We start from the raw sequence: 19,713 nt of genomic DNA, 5'->3' as shown, positions 1-19,713 counted from the left end.
CCTTTCCCCCCCCCCCCCCCCCTCTCACTAATCTATGATGTCAGAAGGAGTTATACCAAGTCAATTGGAGTGAGGGGGTTGCAATCATATACGATCTCAAAAGGGGGGCGACACGTGATCCAACTCACGAATTTGGGCAAGAACTAGGTCCCTATGCTCAATATTTTTCCACACAAGGAACCTCAGAAGGTTCCCTAGACTCCTGTTCACCACCTCTGTCTAACTGTCTGTCTAGAAATGAGCTGTTGAGCTAAATTGAAGCTTAGTGCCAAGCTTCCTCCTAAAGTTCCTCTAGAAGTGAGTCAAGAACTTGACATATTTGTCGGAAATAATAGTCCTAGATATCTCGTGTAGTCTCACAATCTTCCTAAAGTATAAGACAAATACATGTGATGTATCTAACATCCGATTGCAAGGTACGGAATGCACCATCTTTAAGAATCTATCCACCACAACCATCACAAAATCCTTATTCCGTTGTGACCTCGAAAAACCCATAATATAATCCAAAGTAACATCCATCCACAGGACCTCTGATATTGGTAATGGAGTATATAGTCTTGCATTTTGCCCTATGGTTTTGGCCACATGTTCTCGAAAGACCCATAATAAAATACATACTAACATCCACTCATGGGGCCTCCAATACTGGTAATGGAGTATATGGTCTTGCATTTTGCCCTCTGGTTTTGACCATATGATAAATTTTGCATTGCCTTCTGGGCTACTCCATATCTCTCGTTAATCGGGTAAAAAAAGTGTTTTCACACAAGTGCATGAGTCTTGTCTATGCCAAACTAACCTGCAAGTCATCCGTTGTGACTTTCTTGAATAATGGACTCTCACAACAAACATCGAGGAAAACACAACCAATTTTAGTGGAACAAATAGCCATCAACCCTGTAATACTGCTCGGTAGGCTTCTCCCGACATTGCTCTCGAATCTCTCTGCAATCTTCGTTTGTCCTATACAACTCCTTCACTACACTCAAGTCTACATAGAAGTGATCAGCAATGAAGACGACTCAATGCATCTACTAATTGATTCCGGCTTCTCGTCTTGTACTTAAGCACGAACTAGAATGATGTCAAGAACTTCACTGAGGATTCATATCGACCCTTCAGTTTGTTTTGGCCATTTAAGATCCTCAAAGCCTCATGATCCATAAACAAGGTGAACTTGCTCATCAGCAGGTAATGACTCCAGGGATTAATAGTTCTCATGATTGTATAGAACACTTTGTCGTACGTCGAATATTTTCTTATAGACTCATTCAACATCTCACTAAAAAAAGGCTATGGGGTGGCCTCTCTAGTTCAATACTACTGTGATACTCAAATTTAAAGCATCATACTCCAACTCGAACACCTCATTGAAGTTTGATAATTCCAATACTGGTTCCTGAGTCACCTTATCTTTCAGGGTATTGAAATTGGACTGAGATGCATCTGTTTACTAGAACTCCTTTTCAGAAGTTCTGTCTGAAGAGTCGTGATAGTGCTGAAGCTCCTTATGAAATGCCTGCATAATTGATGCCAACCCTAAAAACTGTGTCAACCCAGTAAAAGACTATGGGGGTGTCCAACTCATGATGGCTTCGATCTTTGCAAGATCCATCTGAATGTCTGCATTAGACACAATATAGCATAAAATGCATACATGTGCAATCAGGAAGTGATAATTTTTTGTATGGACATATAATTTTTCTAATCGCAAAACCTCAAAGACCGTCTTCAAGTGTTGCATGTGCTCCTCGGATCTATTGTATACCAAAATATCATCGAAGACACTACTACAAACTTCCTGATGTGGGCTCATAACACTTGATTAATCAACCTCATGACAGTGTTGGGTGCATTAGACAACCCGAAAGGCATGATCGTCCACTCGTATAATCCATACTGGGTCTTGAAAGTAGTCTTCCACTCGTCCCCAAGTCCCATTCTGATTTGGTGATACCTGGTGCGTAAGTCGATCTTGGAAAAGATAAAGACTCTATGCATCTAATCCAAGAGGTCATCCAGAAGAGGAATGAGGAACCTATATTTGATGGTGATCTTGTTTATGGCTCAACTTTTAATGCACATTCTCCACAATTCGTCCTTGGGCACCATTAAGGCGGGGACAACACGCAGGGTGATACACTATTTGAAATTGAATGAAATTGAATAGGAATAATTATTTTCACCCTTCCAAAAACTTACATGGAATGAAAGCCACATTATCGCCCTCAAAATTGCAATCAAACCCATCAGACATCCATCTGCGAATCCTGTTCTCGCATTTTTCTTGCTTTTCTCTGCTTCAACCCACAACCAGCAAGGAACATCCTTAGGGCTTGAACCTCTTAGTCTATAGCCCGCGAGTTCTACCTGTCACTACATTTCTCTAGCGTCTTCTGTGGGAACCAAATCCTGCAACCCTTCTTTGGCATCAACTACTGCACAATTATTGCTGGAATTGAACTCGCAACCTTCTCTGACATAGATAACAAGTTCGAATATGCACAGACCAAGCCCATACTAGAACTAAAATATATTTCTTCCTTTTTATAAATAAACATCCACTACATGTGCGCTGCTCTTCTCAAGCACTAAGGATGTCATCCGTTCCAATAATTTTAAAACCATATCACCTCATCCTACAGCTCCTCTCATGGTTGTATTGGTTGAGTATTATCCCCATAACTAATCTCCTTATCTCATAGTTATAAAACTCAACGACTAAAATTAGCTCAAAAGAGCTCAAATCATAAAATTGGAGATCGACGGGGGAGGAAAAACAGAGTATTTAATTAGTGAAATTTCAAAACCTATTGTTGCTGATATAAAACAACTCTATTGAACCTACCATAGAAAAGCCACATATATTCCTTCCCACTACTCAAGATATCAGGGAGGTCATTCGAAATCTCTATTTAGACATGTAAATTCTTCCTAAATTTTTGAGTTGAAGACTTAACTTTGGAAACCAAACAAAACGCCCGTGACGTTACTATGTATTACGAGTTTGTAGCACTATAGCAGGAACTTGATCAATGTTACAATAAAAGTTGGAAGAATTTGAATGATTATGCTTACCATATGAAGAAAAGAAAATGATCAGGTCTACATATTCTTAGATAACTTTAATCGGATTATAGATGAACTCTAAGGTCATGTCATCGGTAAAAAAAACCCTACCTTGCATTTGTTAAGTTTCTTATGAAATTAGACAGGAAGAGTCAAGAAAAAAATTATGTTGTGCAATATCGAACATTCTTGTAAAATTGAAAATGAGAACTCGGCTCTTGTGCCAAAATGGGTTGATACTGACAAAGAAAGGTGTCAAAAATCATGATGTGAGTATTACAAAAAAACCACAACACACAAAGGAGGGATGTTTGAACTTCATGATAAACCTGTAAATTGAAAATCAATATCTAAGTGTAAAGGTCGAGTTTATAAAGCCACATCTGAAGAAACTCAAAAGTTTCCTATTAACTCAAATGCAGTCCGTTTCACCAAAGATCAATTAGAGCACAACAAAAACAACAACAAAGCCTTAACCCGCTAAGTGGGGTCGGCTACATGAATCCTTTTTCTCATGAATCCTTTTTCTCCGCGGCTACATGAATCATTTTTCTCCATTGCGTCCTATTTTGTATCATATTTTCATTTAGTTCTAATAAATTAAGATCATTTTTTGTACAATAAGCCCAAATCTTCTTAGATCTACCTCTGTCCTAAAACATCTAATCTCCTAATCGGATCATCAAACGGTCGCCGTTTAATGTGACCAAACCATCTAAGACGATTTTTTCTAATTTTGTCCATCACTGGAGCTACACCAACCCTATCACGAAGATATTCATTTCGCATTTTGTCTCTAAGTGTAAAGCCACTCATCCACCAAATCATTCTCATCTCGGCAACACTTAAGTCAGTACTATGCTTCTCTTTTAAAGGCCAGCATTCAACGCCATAGAGCATTATAGGTCTCACCACCATCTTATAAAACTTTCCTTTCAGTCTAAGAGGTACTTTTCTATCACACAAAAGGCCCAAGGCATTCCTCCACTTCAACCAACCAACTTGAATTATATTATTAACATCCCCATCAAGTTTTTCCTTGGCTTCTTCTTTCGTCTTATCCACGAGAAGGATATCATCAACAAAAAGCATACACCAAGGTACATCCTCCTGTAAATGTCCAGTAAGACCATCCATAACTAAAACAAAAAGATACGGGCTTAAAGCCGATCCCTGATGTAATCCAACAGAAATAAGAAAATATTTGGTCAATCCTCCTTCAGTTCGAGCACAAGTAACAACTCTAGTATATTTCTTTAATGACATAAATATAAGTCATATCAACACCTTTCTTCTCAAGAACTTTCCAAAGGATATCTCTTGGAACCTAACTTTCCAAAGGATATCTCTTGGAACCTTACTGTAAGATTTTTCTAAATACATAAAAATCAAATGTAGATCCTCCTTATTATCTCTGAACATCTCCATCAAACCTCTCAATAAATGTATAGCTTCCATAGTAGACTTGCCCCACATAAATCCAAATTGATTATGAGAAAACTTTGCAATACATCTTAACCTATGTTCAATTAACCTCTCCCATAATTTTAACCTATGACATATCAATTTAATTCCTCTACAATTTGCACACTCTTGCGCATCCCCTTTATTCTTAAAAATGAAGACCAAAATACTCTTTCTCCACTCCTCGGGCATCTTTTTAGTTTTTAAAATAATATAAAAGAGTTTAAAAAGCCAAGAAACTCCCAAATATCATAAAAATCTCCAAACTTCAAATGGGATATCATCAGGTCCTACAAAATTTTCACCATTTGTTTTCTTTAAAGCATCTTCAACTTCATTTTTACTAATGCGACGATAAAAATGAAACGCTTTATTATTATTAATGATATTAAGATCATTAAAGTCAATCGTATTTTCAGAAACTTCATTAAAAAGTTATCAAAATAACTCACCTACCTATGTTATATATCTTTTTCAAAGAAAAGTATTTTTTGATTTTCATCGTTAATACACTTTACTCGATTTAATTATTTACTTTACTTTTCTCTTTATTAGGTTAGTTTATACATATATTGCTCACCATCCTTAGTATCTAATCTGTTATAAAGATCACTAAAAACAAAATTTTTAACGTCACAGATTCTTCTTTTAGACTCTTGGTGGGACGTTTGATATGTTTCTCAATTCTCTAAGCTTTTACATTTAAACCAATTTTTATAACATATCCTCTTACATTTTATCTTCTTACAACATATCCTCTTACATTTTATCTTTTCTTGCACATTATTATTCTACCACCAACTATTTTTATTTATAAAAACTTTTTCTTTTGATATTCTAAGTATATCTTTTGATACTTATTTAATAGTGTTTGTTACTTTATCCCATATAGCATTCACTTCTTCATGAATATCCCAAATTTTGAAATCTTGAATTTCACTAATAAAAATAATTTTGTGTCTTTTAGGATCCCTCATCTAATTCTATGAAGATGAGTCATAGTATTCTTTATTTTAAATTTCTTCATCTTAAAATCTAGAACTAATAATCGATGTTGGGTACTTACATACTCACTTGGACTTCACAATCTTTACAATTTCAATGATATCTTCTTCTCATAAGAAAATAATCAATTTGTGTTTTATTAGATCCATTCTTATATGTAATAAGATGCTCATCTTTTTTATTGAATAAAATATTAGTAAAAATAAAATCACACGCTAAAGCAAAATCTAAAATGACTCTACCTTCTTCATTAGTCACTCCAAAACCGTAGCCACCGTGAATATTTTTGAAATCTTCTACCACTCTACCAATATGTCTATTTAAATCTCCTCCAATAAAAAATCTTTCTTCAAGATGTATCATTTGTATTAAATCTTCTAAGTCATTCCACAAGTTATCTTTAGACCCTATATCTAAACCTACTTGAAAAGCATAAGCACTTATACTATTAAAAAATCAAAGTATTAATAATAATCTTAAGGGCTATAATTCTAACTCCAACTCTATTAATTTTTATAACATTATCTTTCAAACCCTTATCTATAATTACGCCTACACCATTTCTAATGCGACTCTTTTGAGAATACCAAAATTTAAAACTTAAAACTTAACAAAATATAATTAGCCTTTCCTCCAACCCATTTAGTTTCTTGAATATATAAGATATTAATCTTTCTATGCATCATAATATCAAAAATTTCCAATAATTTACCATTGAGAGTACCTACATTTTAAGATCCTATCCTAATATTAGTTTCATTAATTTCATGAACAAACTTATTTACCCGAATACGTCTGTATTTTGAGAACATTTGCTTATTTGACACTACACCCAAGCTTCAGTGTGGCGGTGTAGTGGCCCTTGCACACTATTCACTGTATTCAGGCCATACAATGCTCGCTTCTAGGGGACACCCTAGCACTTACACAATGTTCAAAATGATTCATGCCCTAATTTTATTTCGACAAGTTTTACGCTGATTGTCGACTACCTAACGCGACCCTCCACTTTTCACATCCGGACTTGGGACCAGCAATGACAGTGTTTTACGCTGGCAAAGATCAATTAGAGCACATGCACAAATTATTTTAATCTCCAAAATTATCCCTAGCTCTGTCTTTCTCCTTGGTACAAAAGGGTAACACTTTAGTCACTGCTTTGTTAGGTGTTATTCCTAATTTTTCTTTCTTAGATAATTGATTTTGGTGCTCCCAATCACATGACTAGCTCTAAATTATTTTCCTCCAATAGAACTTGTGGACGCAATAAAAAGGCCAAAATTACTGGTGGTTCCCTCTCGATATTTGCTGGGATAGAGAGTATCAAACTCTCCTCGTTCGCGATGCTCTATGCTCATAATCTATCGTGTAGCTTGTGTCAATTAGTAAAATCACTGTTGGCCATCAATGTCAAGCTAATTTATATTCTTCTTATTATGAATTTCAAGAATTGATCATGAGGATGATTGACAATGCTAAGGAAAAAGATGAATTATATAACTTTGACAATGGACTTGACTCTAATAGACAATTTCAAAGTACTAATTTAAATTCTATTTTAGATTTTGAAAACAATAATATTATGTTATATCATTATAGGTTAACTTATCCTAATTATCAGTATAAAAAATAATTGTTTCCCAAATTATTTCGGAATAAAAATTTAACTTCAATAAGTTTGTAAGTTTGCTAAAAATAATCATGCATTTTCTCCACAAAATATAGAACGCCTATATCATTTATTTTAATTCATAGTGATATTTGGGGTTCCTGTAAAACCTTACATATTCTGGGAAAAATTTTGTGACTTTCACTGATGATTACACTAGGTTAAGTTAGGTTTATTTAATGAAAGAAAAACCAGAATAAAATAATTTTAAAAAACATTTGGACTATGTTTCAACATAATTTAAAAAATCATTCAAATATTATGGAGTGCTAATAGCCGAGAGTATTTCAAATATATTTTGGATTAAACTTTTTCTTGAAGGAATAATTCATCAAAACTCCTGTATTGACACTCTATATCAAAATAGCTTAGCTGAAAGAAAAAATAAGCACTTATTAGAGATAGTTTGGGCATTACTATTTACAATCATGTGTCTAAACATCTTTAGGGTGAAGCCATTCTTACTGCTACATTTCTCAAAAATAGGATATCCAATTAAAGTTTTAAATTTTAAAATAGCTTTTGATATTTTTCAAAAAAAAAATTCTTAAAGAATATTCTACACCTCTAAAAATATTTGGGTGCACTGCTTTCGTTTACATTCATAATCAAGAAAAAATTGAATCCCGATCCAAAAACATATGTTTGTTAATTATGCTCATAACCAAAATGAGTATAAATGCTTTGATCCCAATTCTTAAAAAAAATATTTGTTATCATGGATGTCACCATTTTATAATTACACGCTTTTTTTTACCTCATCTTTAGGGGGGGTGGAGGGGAATATTCAACTATTATGTTTTAGGATCTTCAAACCAAAGATTCCCAAAATAATCTCCTCAATCTTAGTTGTTTAACAGGAAAACCCAAGTGATATTATATTAGGAGAAAATGCCTCGAGTCTTTTAGATATTGAAGTTCATACAGTATTATCTTATGATGTTCATAACAAAAAAGAAATAATAAAAGAATTATAATAGTAGTACTATTTGATATTGTTTACTCATTATAGAGGACAACTCAAAAGGGGACAACTCAAATAGGTCTACAAATCTTTTGCACTGCATAGAATCCACAAACCCTCCAAGTAAGTCCTCATTGATCATATACCCCGTATGTAGTTCACTCCATCTTCGAGTTCTGAGTTTTCTAATCCCAAACTTGAGCTTAGTTTGAATTCTAAGTCTAATGAATCTAGTCTTCCCATTGAAGAAAGATCTGACACCCAACATTCATAGTCTCATATATGTCGTATGAAAACCTCTCACCAACTTTCCAACTTTTACCTCACATTTGCATTGTATTGAGATTCCTAGTGTTATGCAAGAAGCTCTGGAAGTCCCCAAGTGACAGGAGGTTTTCTTCGAGGAGATGAAGACTTCTGAAAATAATAGCACGTGGGAATTGATTGATCTACCTAGAGCAAAGCAGACTGTCTAGTGCAAATGGGTATTTACAATGAAGTATAATTTTGTAGCTCTCTAAAATGGTACAAAGCTCAAAAGGTTTCCAAGAGATTCAATTAGACCCGTGAAATTGATTATATAGAGACATTCGCCCTAGTCGCAAAACGAAACTTTGTAAGGGTTCTTTAATCACTTATAGCTAATCTTAACTGGCCCCTCCAACAGTTAGATATAAAGAATGTGTTCCTCAATGGGCATTTGGAGGAAAAAGCTTATATGGATGCACCTCTGAAATTTTGTGAGAAGTTTGACACAAAAGTATATAAACTAAATAAAATCTTATACGAGTTAAAGTAGTCGCCGAGAGTGTCATTTCAAAAGCTTACATTATTTGTTATAAGTCAGAGGTTACTCAAGGGAAAGAAAATCATACAATATTCCTCAAACATTCAAAGGATGGGAAAATAACAATATTGACTATGTAACTGAATGATATTATTCCCACTGTAAATGATGCATATGAGATGCAATATTTCAAGGATTCCCAATAATTTGTTTTTAAAATCAAATACTTAAGATCTCTGAGGTATTTTATTGACATGGTGGTTGCTCCATCGAAAAAAAAAGAACAATTGTCTCCTAACAGAAGTATATTCTTTATCTTCTCAAGGAAACTACAATAATTGTGTGTCCAATTGATCCCAATCAAAATTGGGAAGGAAAGAGATCCAGTACATATAGTTAGGTATAAAAAAATATTGGGGAAGTTGATATTCTTATGACATACACAGCCAAATATTATCTTTGTTGTGAGTTTGGTAACTAAATTTATGCATTCGTTCTATGAGAACCACCTTAAAGTAGTCAACAAAATTTTCAGATATCTTAAAGGTACACCAGAAAAGGGTTTACTCTTTAAGAAGATCACACAAAATAGTATAGAGATCTACACTAATGCAAATTGGGAAAACTCAATTATTGACATGAGAAACTTTTGGCTACTGCACATATGTGTGGGGAAACCTAGCTATATGGTGAAATATAAACCAGAATATGGTTGTAAGGAGTAGTGTCGAGGTAAAATATAGATCTATGCCTAATGGAGTATGTGAGATATTATAGTTGAAAAGAATTCTTGAAGAGCTGCATTTCCCGATAAACATGTCAATGAAGTTATGCTGTGAAATTAAAACAGCCATAAACATTACAGAAAATCAAATGCATTATGATCGCACAAAGAATGTAAAGATTGATAGACACTTAATGTTATTTATCCCTACTGCTAAAAAATAATAAATAACTTCACCAAAGGACTGTTTAGGCTTAGTTTTGAGCTCTTCGTAAGTAAGTTGGGCATAATAGACATCTATGCTTCAACTTGCCGAGAGGGAGGGAGAGGAGGGGAGGGGTGGAATTTTAGGAAAATTATACTTTCAGTATATTCTATCATAAATTTTTCAATTTTTAAACTTTAGAATTATTGATATGTTATGATTCATATTTCCTCTTTTTTATTATGGGAAGTTAAGACTGATTTTATGATTTTCTTTGTAACAATAAACAACAACAACAACAACAACAACAAAGCCTTAATCCCACTACGTGGGGTCGACTACATGAATCCTTTTTCTCCATTGCGTCCTATTTAGTGTCATATTTTCATTTAGTTCTAGTAAATTAAGATCATTTTTAATACAATAAGCCCAAGTCTTTCCTAGGTCTACCTCTGCTTAGGTCTACCTCTGCTTTTCTTAACACAAGTCGAATTTAAAACATCTACTCTCCTAATCGGATCATCTAATGGTCGACGTTTAATATGACATTTAAAACATCTTTGTAACAATAAACGATTAAAAAATTTTGAAAAGTTAATTAATTAATAGAAAAAAAAGAGGAGCTTCGTTGGTAACAACACAGGTGTCGTTCGAGTGAGATCGCACCGCTCATGGGAGCGTTAAGATGAGGATTTTTTCTCGTCTCATTCCATTCCAACGCACACACACAGAGAGCGAAGGAGAGTGTGAGAGAGACGGGGGAAAAGTGAGAGCGAGAGTGTAGGGTAGAGGAATAAGAAGAAAAGGAAAAAGAAGAAGAAGCAGTATAGGAAGAAGCAAAAGGAGAAAAAGATGATAAACTTGCATGAAGCGTCCTTTGCTTCCGCATCGTGCTTGACAAAGAGCTCGACTAGCCCTGTCGAGTGTCGTGAACAGTAAAAGAAATGGGGAAGAAGAAAGAGGAAAGCTCGTTTGACTTCCTGAAGTGATCGAGTGGCTCGTGTGAGGCTCGACCCAGCTCCTGTTACTTACCCGACTTAAAGGAAGAAGAAGGAGAGCTCGTGCAGCTTGTAGGAATCTTGACCGAGAACTGGGAGAGGGAGGAAGGGCTAGCAGGAGCCCTACCATGCGGCTCGCAGAGGAGGGAAAAGAAGGAAAGCTCGCGGTAGCTTTGTATGCAAAGCTTTGTGTGTAGGAGCAGCCTTGCGTGAATGCTCAACTAAGCCTTGTTGTTCGGTTCGACTTATTTAAGACAAGGTAGAAGAATAAAAAGTAAAGGCTAAGTTAATTAGTGTTAATTTAATTTAAATTATTAATTGTGATTGATTAAGATTAATTCTCAGAAAATTTACATTTCAAATAAATTAAAATTTTGTTTACATTTGTTTTAGGCAAATTTGGAAAAGACTAGATTCGTAAAAAAACCCATCAGAAGAAATTCAAGTATAAAATTCAGTTTCAAAAGTTTATTATTTCTTTCCTACTTAATTAAAGTTAAAATGAAAGAAAGAACCCTAAATTTAAAACTCGATTTTAATAATGAATTATTATTTTCTTATTAAGTCATGCTATAATGACATTAAGAATCCTAAATTTAAAATTTCATTATTATTCAATTGCTATTATGTTAGTTACGCAAAAAGGAAAATTTTAGAAGCTTTAACATAGAGATTAAATTTAAAATTTAGTCATAATTAAATTGCTATTATGATAGATACGCAAAAGGGAAAATTTTAGAAATTTTAACATAAAAATTAAATTGGATATTCCTACAAATATATGTATATATGTTTAGCTAATTCATATATATAATATACCTTCACTCGAAAATATATATATATATATATATATATATATATATATATATGCATATTTATATATATTTATAGGTAGATAAATAGCCAAGTAACTAAGGAAATTACGAAACTAATGATATAAAATGTAGAAACAATAAGAAAGAAGATTAGCATTGAATAAAAAAATATTTAACTTTAATTTGTTATTATAGGTGCACCCAAGAGTTTAGACTGATCTAGGAAAATATAGCAAACGACATTGTTGAGGTGGGTAAATGCATTTTATTTTACAATAATTTTGCTTATTTACTTTTTTTCCTAACTTTATTTTAAATGAAAAAGAATTTAATTTGTTTTAAATGTTAAATGCAAGATAAAACTGAATAAAAAATGATACATGCATGCATATGGAAATCACACCTGGATGGTACTAACAGAGAAATGCATTGTACTCGTGCACGAAATGAAAATAGATTGAAAATGCAAATGAAAATAAAAAATGTTGTCTATCTTTATGATGGGTTGAAAAATGATAAACGTATATTTTTATAAAGTATACGTTTAAATGGAGAATCAATTATGAAGTGTAAACTAAATAAATGAAGAGAAATAAAATTTTTTTTCTTTACTGCTCTCTTTTACTCTCTTTTACTACACAATATTTTACTTTTCTTGCTCTTTTACAAAAATGTTTTAAAATGAAAATTATTATAATTTAAAAACATTTACCCACTAAATAGTTTTAACTCAAATCATAGTTACTAACAATTTTATAAGAAAACTAATTGTAGAATAGATGGACACAATGGAAAACGTATACTGACACCGTGAGCGCCAGCTGATGTATTGTAGTTTAGTTTATTTTCTATCTGAATGTAAATGTTTAAATTAAATGATTTATTGTAAATAAAGTTGTATGAATTAGACTAACTTTTTGAGTTTTGGATTTTCATTTTTGTGATAAAATGAAACTGTTAGTTATGTCTCTCTGTCCGACAGTTAGTTCCAGCCTAGATAATTCCAAACTCGTCGGACCGGATCGTGATATTCTTAATGTGGGAGCTATCCCCTCTATTTATCTTGCATTCATTTCCTATGAAATTGAAGAGGAATAATAATTTCTACTCTCCAAAACCTACACATGAAGTTTAAGAAAAAATTGAAGTGCAGTGAAGACAAGATAATCACAGCCTGCAATGAATGAGGATCAAAATACAGAAAAATTACTGCAACTACAAAATGATAAATAGTGTGGCTCAGAAATGTGTTACTGTGCAGGAAGAAAGTGTTATATGGGAGGTTAGAGCTTCCAATAGCTACATAATTGGACGGACAAAGGATAAAAACCTCAATCATCAACGATAAAGTACAAATGATAAAGAATAACCATGGGAGAGAATTGTCTGTGGAATAGTGTTTTGGAATTCTAAATTACATCACATTCTAATAGCAAATAAAACACAGCTCAATTTGTATCAGTTGGGAACCACCTAATCCAGTTAACCAGGCCATAAAGTAATAGGGGCATTTACATACATAGCACACAATTCTTATGTATTTTCATATCTAACACCTGAACATTCATATTCACATGCATACCACTAAAATAGTAACATCATATCAAAAATACCACCATCACTATCATTTTTAAAGTGAAATACACCTTTTCATGCACAAGTTTATGACACCAAACTGCTATAAGTGTAAAGATAAAACTTTGGGTGTTAGATATGTAAATACATAAGAATTGTGTGGTATGTATGTAAAATTCTCAAAAGAAAAATGTACCTTTTAAGCTATGAACAAGAGCTCCTAAGCACAACAAATCTAAGTAATGGAACTCCCTGTTTCTAGAAGCACTTTTTAAAGCATTCAAGTTAAAGAATGCACGCATGCACTTAATAAAGTTAGCTACCAACCATTTGCAACATATGATAAATTATAAAATAACATTTTTTTTAACCAACACACTAGAAATGATGAGGGTTTGGGTTAGTTAAATTTTTCCAAATTGACAGATTTTTTTGCATACTTCAACCCAAACCAACATCATTTTGGTAGGGCTAGAGTTGATAGCATGTAGGGCATATGTTGTTTAATATTGCTTAAATATATATTACAAATAAGTGAAAGTTGCAAAATAATAAAATCCTATGGTTTTTTTAATAATGTTACTATACGTGTGATTAAAACAAGGAAATGGTCATTATTACATCAATTGCTAGTGTGATTTCCAATTTTAACATAGCTATAGATTTGTAAATGCACGAGCATATTCATGTCCAAATATGTTGGGTTGGTTCAGGTTGGAGATTCCTCTGCTTGGTGTGGTACCGAACAGAAGTCAGGTTAAGCTCCATACAGCACCTACGCTATAATAAATTTATCTGACCCAAGTGCTAATTCACCGGATATAATAGAAGGCCAGCAAATAAGGTAAGCCACCATTTTGAAAGTGGGCTTCATTAAACTATATACCCACAAAGGCATTCTTTTGGAGTATATACGCCCTATAAATTTAATAAAAATCTGGAAACATCAAAGGATTCCGTATCCCCTAAACCAATATAAGGCAGATTTGCAGCTTTCCATCAGACTGATAGAAATTGCTTAAAACTTTTCTATTCAATTCACATAGCACAGCATAGAACGAAACTCTGTTCCAAAAGAGCTTCTGTTGATTTCTTGCAAGTAAGACACAATTTCACTAAATGACATTAATATTGAACTCTAGGACTACCGTTACTTGACTTCAAAACACCAATGCATAATGTCTTTCTAAATTCAAACTAATGCAGGAGTAATATGTCCAGTTACGGTTCACAAACCTTCAGCTTAAAGAAGCAAGATAACGCTTGACCAGCATGTATGACTTTTGTCTGACAAATAGATTCGTTTGCAGGCAGTGTTGAAATCCCCAAATGATCACCAACACATGATAACTGCTGTATAGAAAAACTCTCTGTACTTGTCCTGTTCATGATATCCATCCTCACAAGGAACTCCTGTAACTTGGATGGACAGGGAGTTATTTGGATTGATACATCTAATGATGGAAAAACCTGTAAAAAATTTTCAACATGGTTACCGAAGGCTAAGAACTTCATTTTCAACAAGGAAGCGCTGCAACTCCTAATACAAATAAAAAAGATCCATAAGAATCAGCTAATTCAAACCATACCATTATTTCTAAAGATCAGAAATGAAAATAAAGTTATGGCATAATGATCACCACAAGGATAAGTCCTTAAAACTGAAGCTCATCCTACCGAAATTTAACCACTCAAAATGTCTAGAATTAAGAATTAAATGTTCCAAATAACTAAAAAACAGGGAAATTTACATACCTCGCACACAATTCTTATGTATTAATATATCTCACGTGATTCATATGTACATACACAACACTTTGGTACCGGGGGGTGGTAAAAGTGCTATTTTTGATGTGATATTAAATATTTGAGTGCTATGTGTGTAAATATGAAAGTTCAGGTATGTATGTGAACATATAAGAATAGTGTGCTATACAAGTAAATGCCCCAAATACAAAATTGAGCACAATTTACTAATTTTGCAAAAACTAAAAGAATTAAAGAAGGTTCCGATAGCATAGAAAATGCCTCCACAAGTCCTTTGTAATTAAATCATTGAAGAAATATAAAATAAAAGAAGTGGTTAGAAAACTTGTTTTATTCATTCCCAAACTTGATATTTATGCACAAATTTACCTGAAAAATAATTTAAAATTACTAACTTCAATATTTTTAAAACTAAAATAGCTGTCTAAAACTTCCTATCTTAGCTTGGGAATAATTCATGGCATTCCACTTCCATGTTAAACACATAAATATGTGACGCATTTTTCCTTATTAAGAATATGAATCTACGGCTCCTTTCATTCATTATTTAAAAGCCTAAAGTTGTCAATTTCACTAGCCCTTAGATACTTTACGACCTCCCATAAACTATATGTTAAAGGTCCACTAGTCAAATGATGCTTAAGATATTTTTAATGCAATGTTATAAAGATCTTTGATAAATATATTGTTGAATTGACTTATCGTTAGAACATATGCAGTAAATTAGCCTTTTTTTTATTTTCCTTTTCATAAAATGGATATTTATCTCAACATAGTTTGCTCAATCATGTTATATTGGATTTTGGTAATACTAACAACGGATTTGATATCATATTATATCTTCATAGGCACTTTTCATTTTATTTTTAAATCTTATAGAACAGTTTAAATCCATAGGAGTGAAAAAATACCTCAAGTGATGGCTTTGAATTTAGAATAACACTTAAACATGAGACAATTGTATCCTTACCCATATTATTAGATATTTTGAAGTAAATTTTAGGTATTTGATAACTTTGTAAGCAACTTAGAGGCAGATTTGTACATAAATTGACCTATGAGACTTATTAAAAAGGTAATGCAAAAGGGGTGTAAGATATAGATTAGTTTCTTAATAAATTATGATACTGTTCAATGATAGCTTTTGTCTCTTAATCATTTGTTTCTAATTTCTATTTGGTTCAACTGGAGTTTCTCATAACTGGCAATCATCCATTTTTGTTTCTCTAAGAAGATTCATAATATATTTTTGTTGAGAGATTTTTTTAATTAGCAACTTCAATGTTCGCTGAGTATATAAACTTTTCAAGTTCTTCAAATTCAAACTCTATGATAATTATTTTCCCAAGTAATTATCACCTTCATTTTCATTATTATTAATAATTATCACACTATCATCAACATTCACATAAGAATTGAACTTTTTTCCATCAATACAATATTTTATGAAGAGTGTATGATCTTGTTAACTTTGATTATTTTTTATAATCATATTCCATTTCGAATATGGCCTTAGTAAATCTACCACACAATGTAATTGGAAATTGTTAACCACAGTCTTTTTTAATATGCAAACTATTTTTTATGCAAGATCTATTAAATCCTAGAAAAGGAACTAACATGGGCATCCCACCAACGACGTTGGACAAGGTGGGGAGTTGTGGGATCTAGCGATCCCATGATCGCGACGCACGGTAACCGGTTTGCGCAAACGGGGTAGAACCGAACCAAACAACATTTCTTTGAATTTTTTTTTTCCAATTTTCAACATATTTCTTTCTATCCTTCCTCACTTTCTACTGTTTTCCTATATATGTGTTGAAGTAAAGCTTGGATTCTCAATTCTTTTTTTGTGTTTTTTGTAGGGACAATCGTCAGCATCTCTAGTTACCCCTTCTAGAACTATATTCAAGGGCGAGTGATGCTCTAGCTATATCTCAATCCAAGGTGGTGCCTATCCTCGACTATCACTTCCTCCACATCCTTTCCTCCGCTGCCACCATCACCATACATATTGCAACCGTCCGAAAACACACCTTGGCTGTTTTTCTACAATCCACCTTGTCGCCGCCTTCCAAACCCCATACTCCTCGCCTTCCGACTTGTAACCGCCTTCCGTGAATGTATGTTGCATTAATCTAAAACAAAAAACAATAAAAGCTACAGAAAGAAGCAGCGTGGTTGACGTCATCTACCGCCACACTCAAAAAAATAGGGTCACAAGTGTCAGCATCCCAAACAAAAGACATATCCAAAGCTAGCCTAATAAAAATGGGTAGCTTTGTTACATTCTCTATGAGCGCAAAAGAAAAGGACTTGCTTGAAATCCAGAAGAAAGGTAATATTAGGTCCAACGCCGAGTTGGTGTTGTCAAACCTTCGTCTTCATACTTTCCCGAAAAGAGTTAATGACATTCCCACTATCTCCCGCAATGACGATACCTTTGGTTTTACACATCCAAGGCTGCAGGAAATTACTAAGAAAGAGCACCGCATCATATCCCACCTAAGAGCTATCCCAATGTAATAAAGTTCGCCCAGTTGCAAGAATAATCTTCCCCGCTTCATCCTGAATAACCAAACCAATTTTAACTTGTTCATTGGAAAGAGGGGGAGGGGGGGTAACGAAGGTGGAGGGAGGTAACGAAGCTAAACTATGGACAACCCAAAGAGCCGAGAAGTACCTCAGTGTTGCAACAACAACAACAAACCTTTATCCCACAAAGTGGGGTCAGCTACATGAATCTTTTTTTTTTTCCATTGTGTCAAATTGAGTGTCATATTTTCATTTCATTCAAATAGATTAAGATCATTTTTTATACAATAGGCCCCGGTCTTTTTACCTCTACCTCTACCTTTCATAACATCAGTCAAAGCTAAAACATCTACTCTCCTAACTGGATCATCAAATAGTCGACGTTTAATGTGACCAAACCATCTAAGACGACTCTTAATCTTGTCCGCCACTGGAGCAACACCAACCTTATCACAGATATATTCATTTCACATTTTGCCTCCAAGTTTCAAGTCATTCATCTATCTAAGCATTCTCATCTCTACAACACTTAGCTTTGTTTTATGCTTCTCTTCTAATGGTCAACATTTTGTGTCATAGAGCATTTCAGGTCTCACAACCATCTTAAAAAACTTTCCTTTCCATCTAAGTGGTACTTTTCTATCACACAACAGGCCTGAAGCATTCCTCCACTTCAACCAATCAACTTGAATTCTACTAATAGCATCCCCATCTATATCACCATCACTTTGAACAATAGAACCGAGATATCTAGAACTTTCACATCTTTTAATGACTTGATCACCCATAGTTACAACTCTGTCACTAAAGCTACTACTACTACTCAAATTACATTCCATGTATTCAGCTTTAGTTCTACTCAAACGAAGGCCTTTAGACTCCAATGTAGACCTCCATAATTCAAGTTTTTCTTGAACCATTTCTCTAGTCTTATCCATAAAAAGGATATCATTAGTGAAAAGCATACACCAAGGTACATCCTCCTGTAAATGTCCAATAAGAGCATTCATAACTAAAGCAAAAATGATATGGGCTTAAAGCCAATCTCTGATATTAATCCAAATGAAATAGGAAAATACTTTGTCAATCATCGTATACAAATATTTAATGACTTGAAAATAAATCACATCAACACATTTTTTTCTCTAGAACTCTCCAAATGACTTCTCTTGGAACCATATCGTAAGCTTTTTCTAAATCAATAAAAATCATATGCAGATCTTCCATATTCTCTCTGTACTTCTCCATCAAATCACTCAATAAATGTATAACTTCCATAGAAGACCTGCCCGACATAAATCCAAACTGATTATGAGAAATCTTTGTATCACGTCTTAGCATACGTTCAATTATCCTCTCCTGTAATTTTAAAGTATGACACATCAACTTAATTTCTTTATAACTTGCACACTCTTGTGCATCCCCTTTATTCTTAAAACTGAGGACCAAAATACTCTTCCTACAATCCTCAGACAACTTTTTATTTTCTTAAAAACGGGGACCAAAATAGGTAACTCATTGCTCCGTGACGTGAAAAGTAATTTGTTACATTAGGGGCGAGAGAAAGGTAGATGCCATGACAACCAGAGCCCCATAAGGCTTGTTGTGCTTTTTGGCATTGTGTTCTTGCCAGCTGTGGTAAATAGCATAGCAATAAGTTCTGCCCATAGCCATCGGAGAACTGGCATTGCAACCGCCTTTTAGGAACCCCACTTTGCCTTACTGCTAGCACCCACAAATCGTCCATATTTTGTAGTTGTTGCTCTGGACCAGGCACGCCTTGCCTGCTGCCACTCAAGACAGCTCTCCAACGTAAATTCAAACCTTACCAACCATCCTATAATGCTATCATAGCCTTGCAGCTCCATTGCCTTGCTGTTTTACCACGGTCCAGCCATCCTGCATTGCTGCTACAGCCATGCAACTTCGTTGCCTTATTGTTTTACGGTTGCCCAGTCATCCTACCTCATTGCCGCCACCCCAAAACCTTTTCGCTTTTTTGTTTCACCGCTGTCCAACCATCCTATCTGTGTTGTCGTTCAAGAAAACAAGCATCCGTTATTCCCCTGTTGTACTCGCCCCCTTCCTCCACTTTCCCCACCCTTCCCTCCATTTTTCCAACCGGATTAGATA

General features: G+C 34.0%; 1 protein-coding gene across 1 annotated transcript in view; it reads right to left on the bottom strand.

Annotated features, from left to right (window-relative positions):
* The window catches only part of LOC110023195 (trafficking protein particle complex subunit 8), a 103,679-nt gene that overhangs the window by 5,544 nt on the left and 78,422 nt on the right, over positions 1–19,713 (bottom strand). The window contains exon 26 of the mRNA XM_020722485.1: positions 14,515–14,748. Within this exon, the coding sequence (XP_020578144.1) occupies positions 14,515–14,748 (234 nt within the window). The remainder of the gene's footprint in view (positions 1–14,514; positions 14,749–19,713) is intronic.

The sequence above is a fragment of the Phalaenopsis equestris genome, unplaced genomic scaffold (assembly GCF_001263595.1).
Source record: "Phalaenopsis equestris unplaced genomic scaffold, ASM126359v1 Scaffold000223, whole genome shotgun sequence".
Taxonomy (NCBI): domain Eukaryota; kingdom Viridiplantae; phylum Streptophyta; class Magnoliopsida; order Asparagales; family Orchidaceae; genus Phalaenopsis; species Phalaenopsis equestris.
Note: the sequence above shows the minus strand (reverse complement) of the source record. Positions and strands in the feature narration are given on the sequence as shown.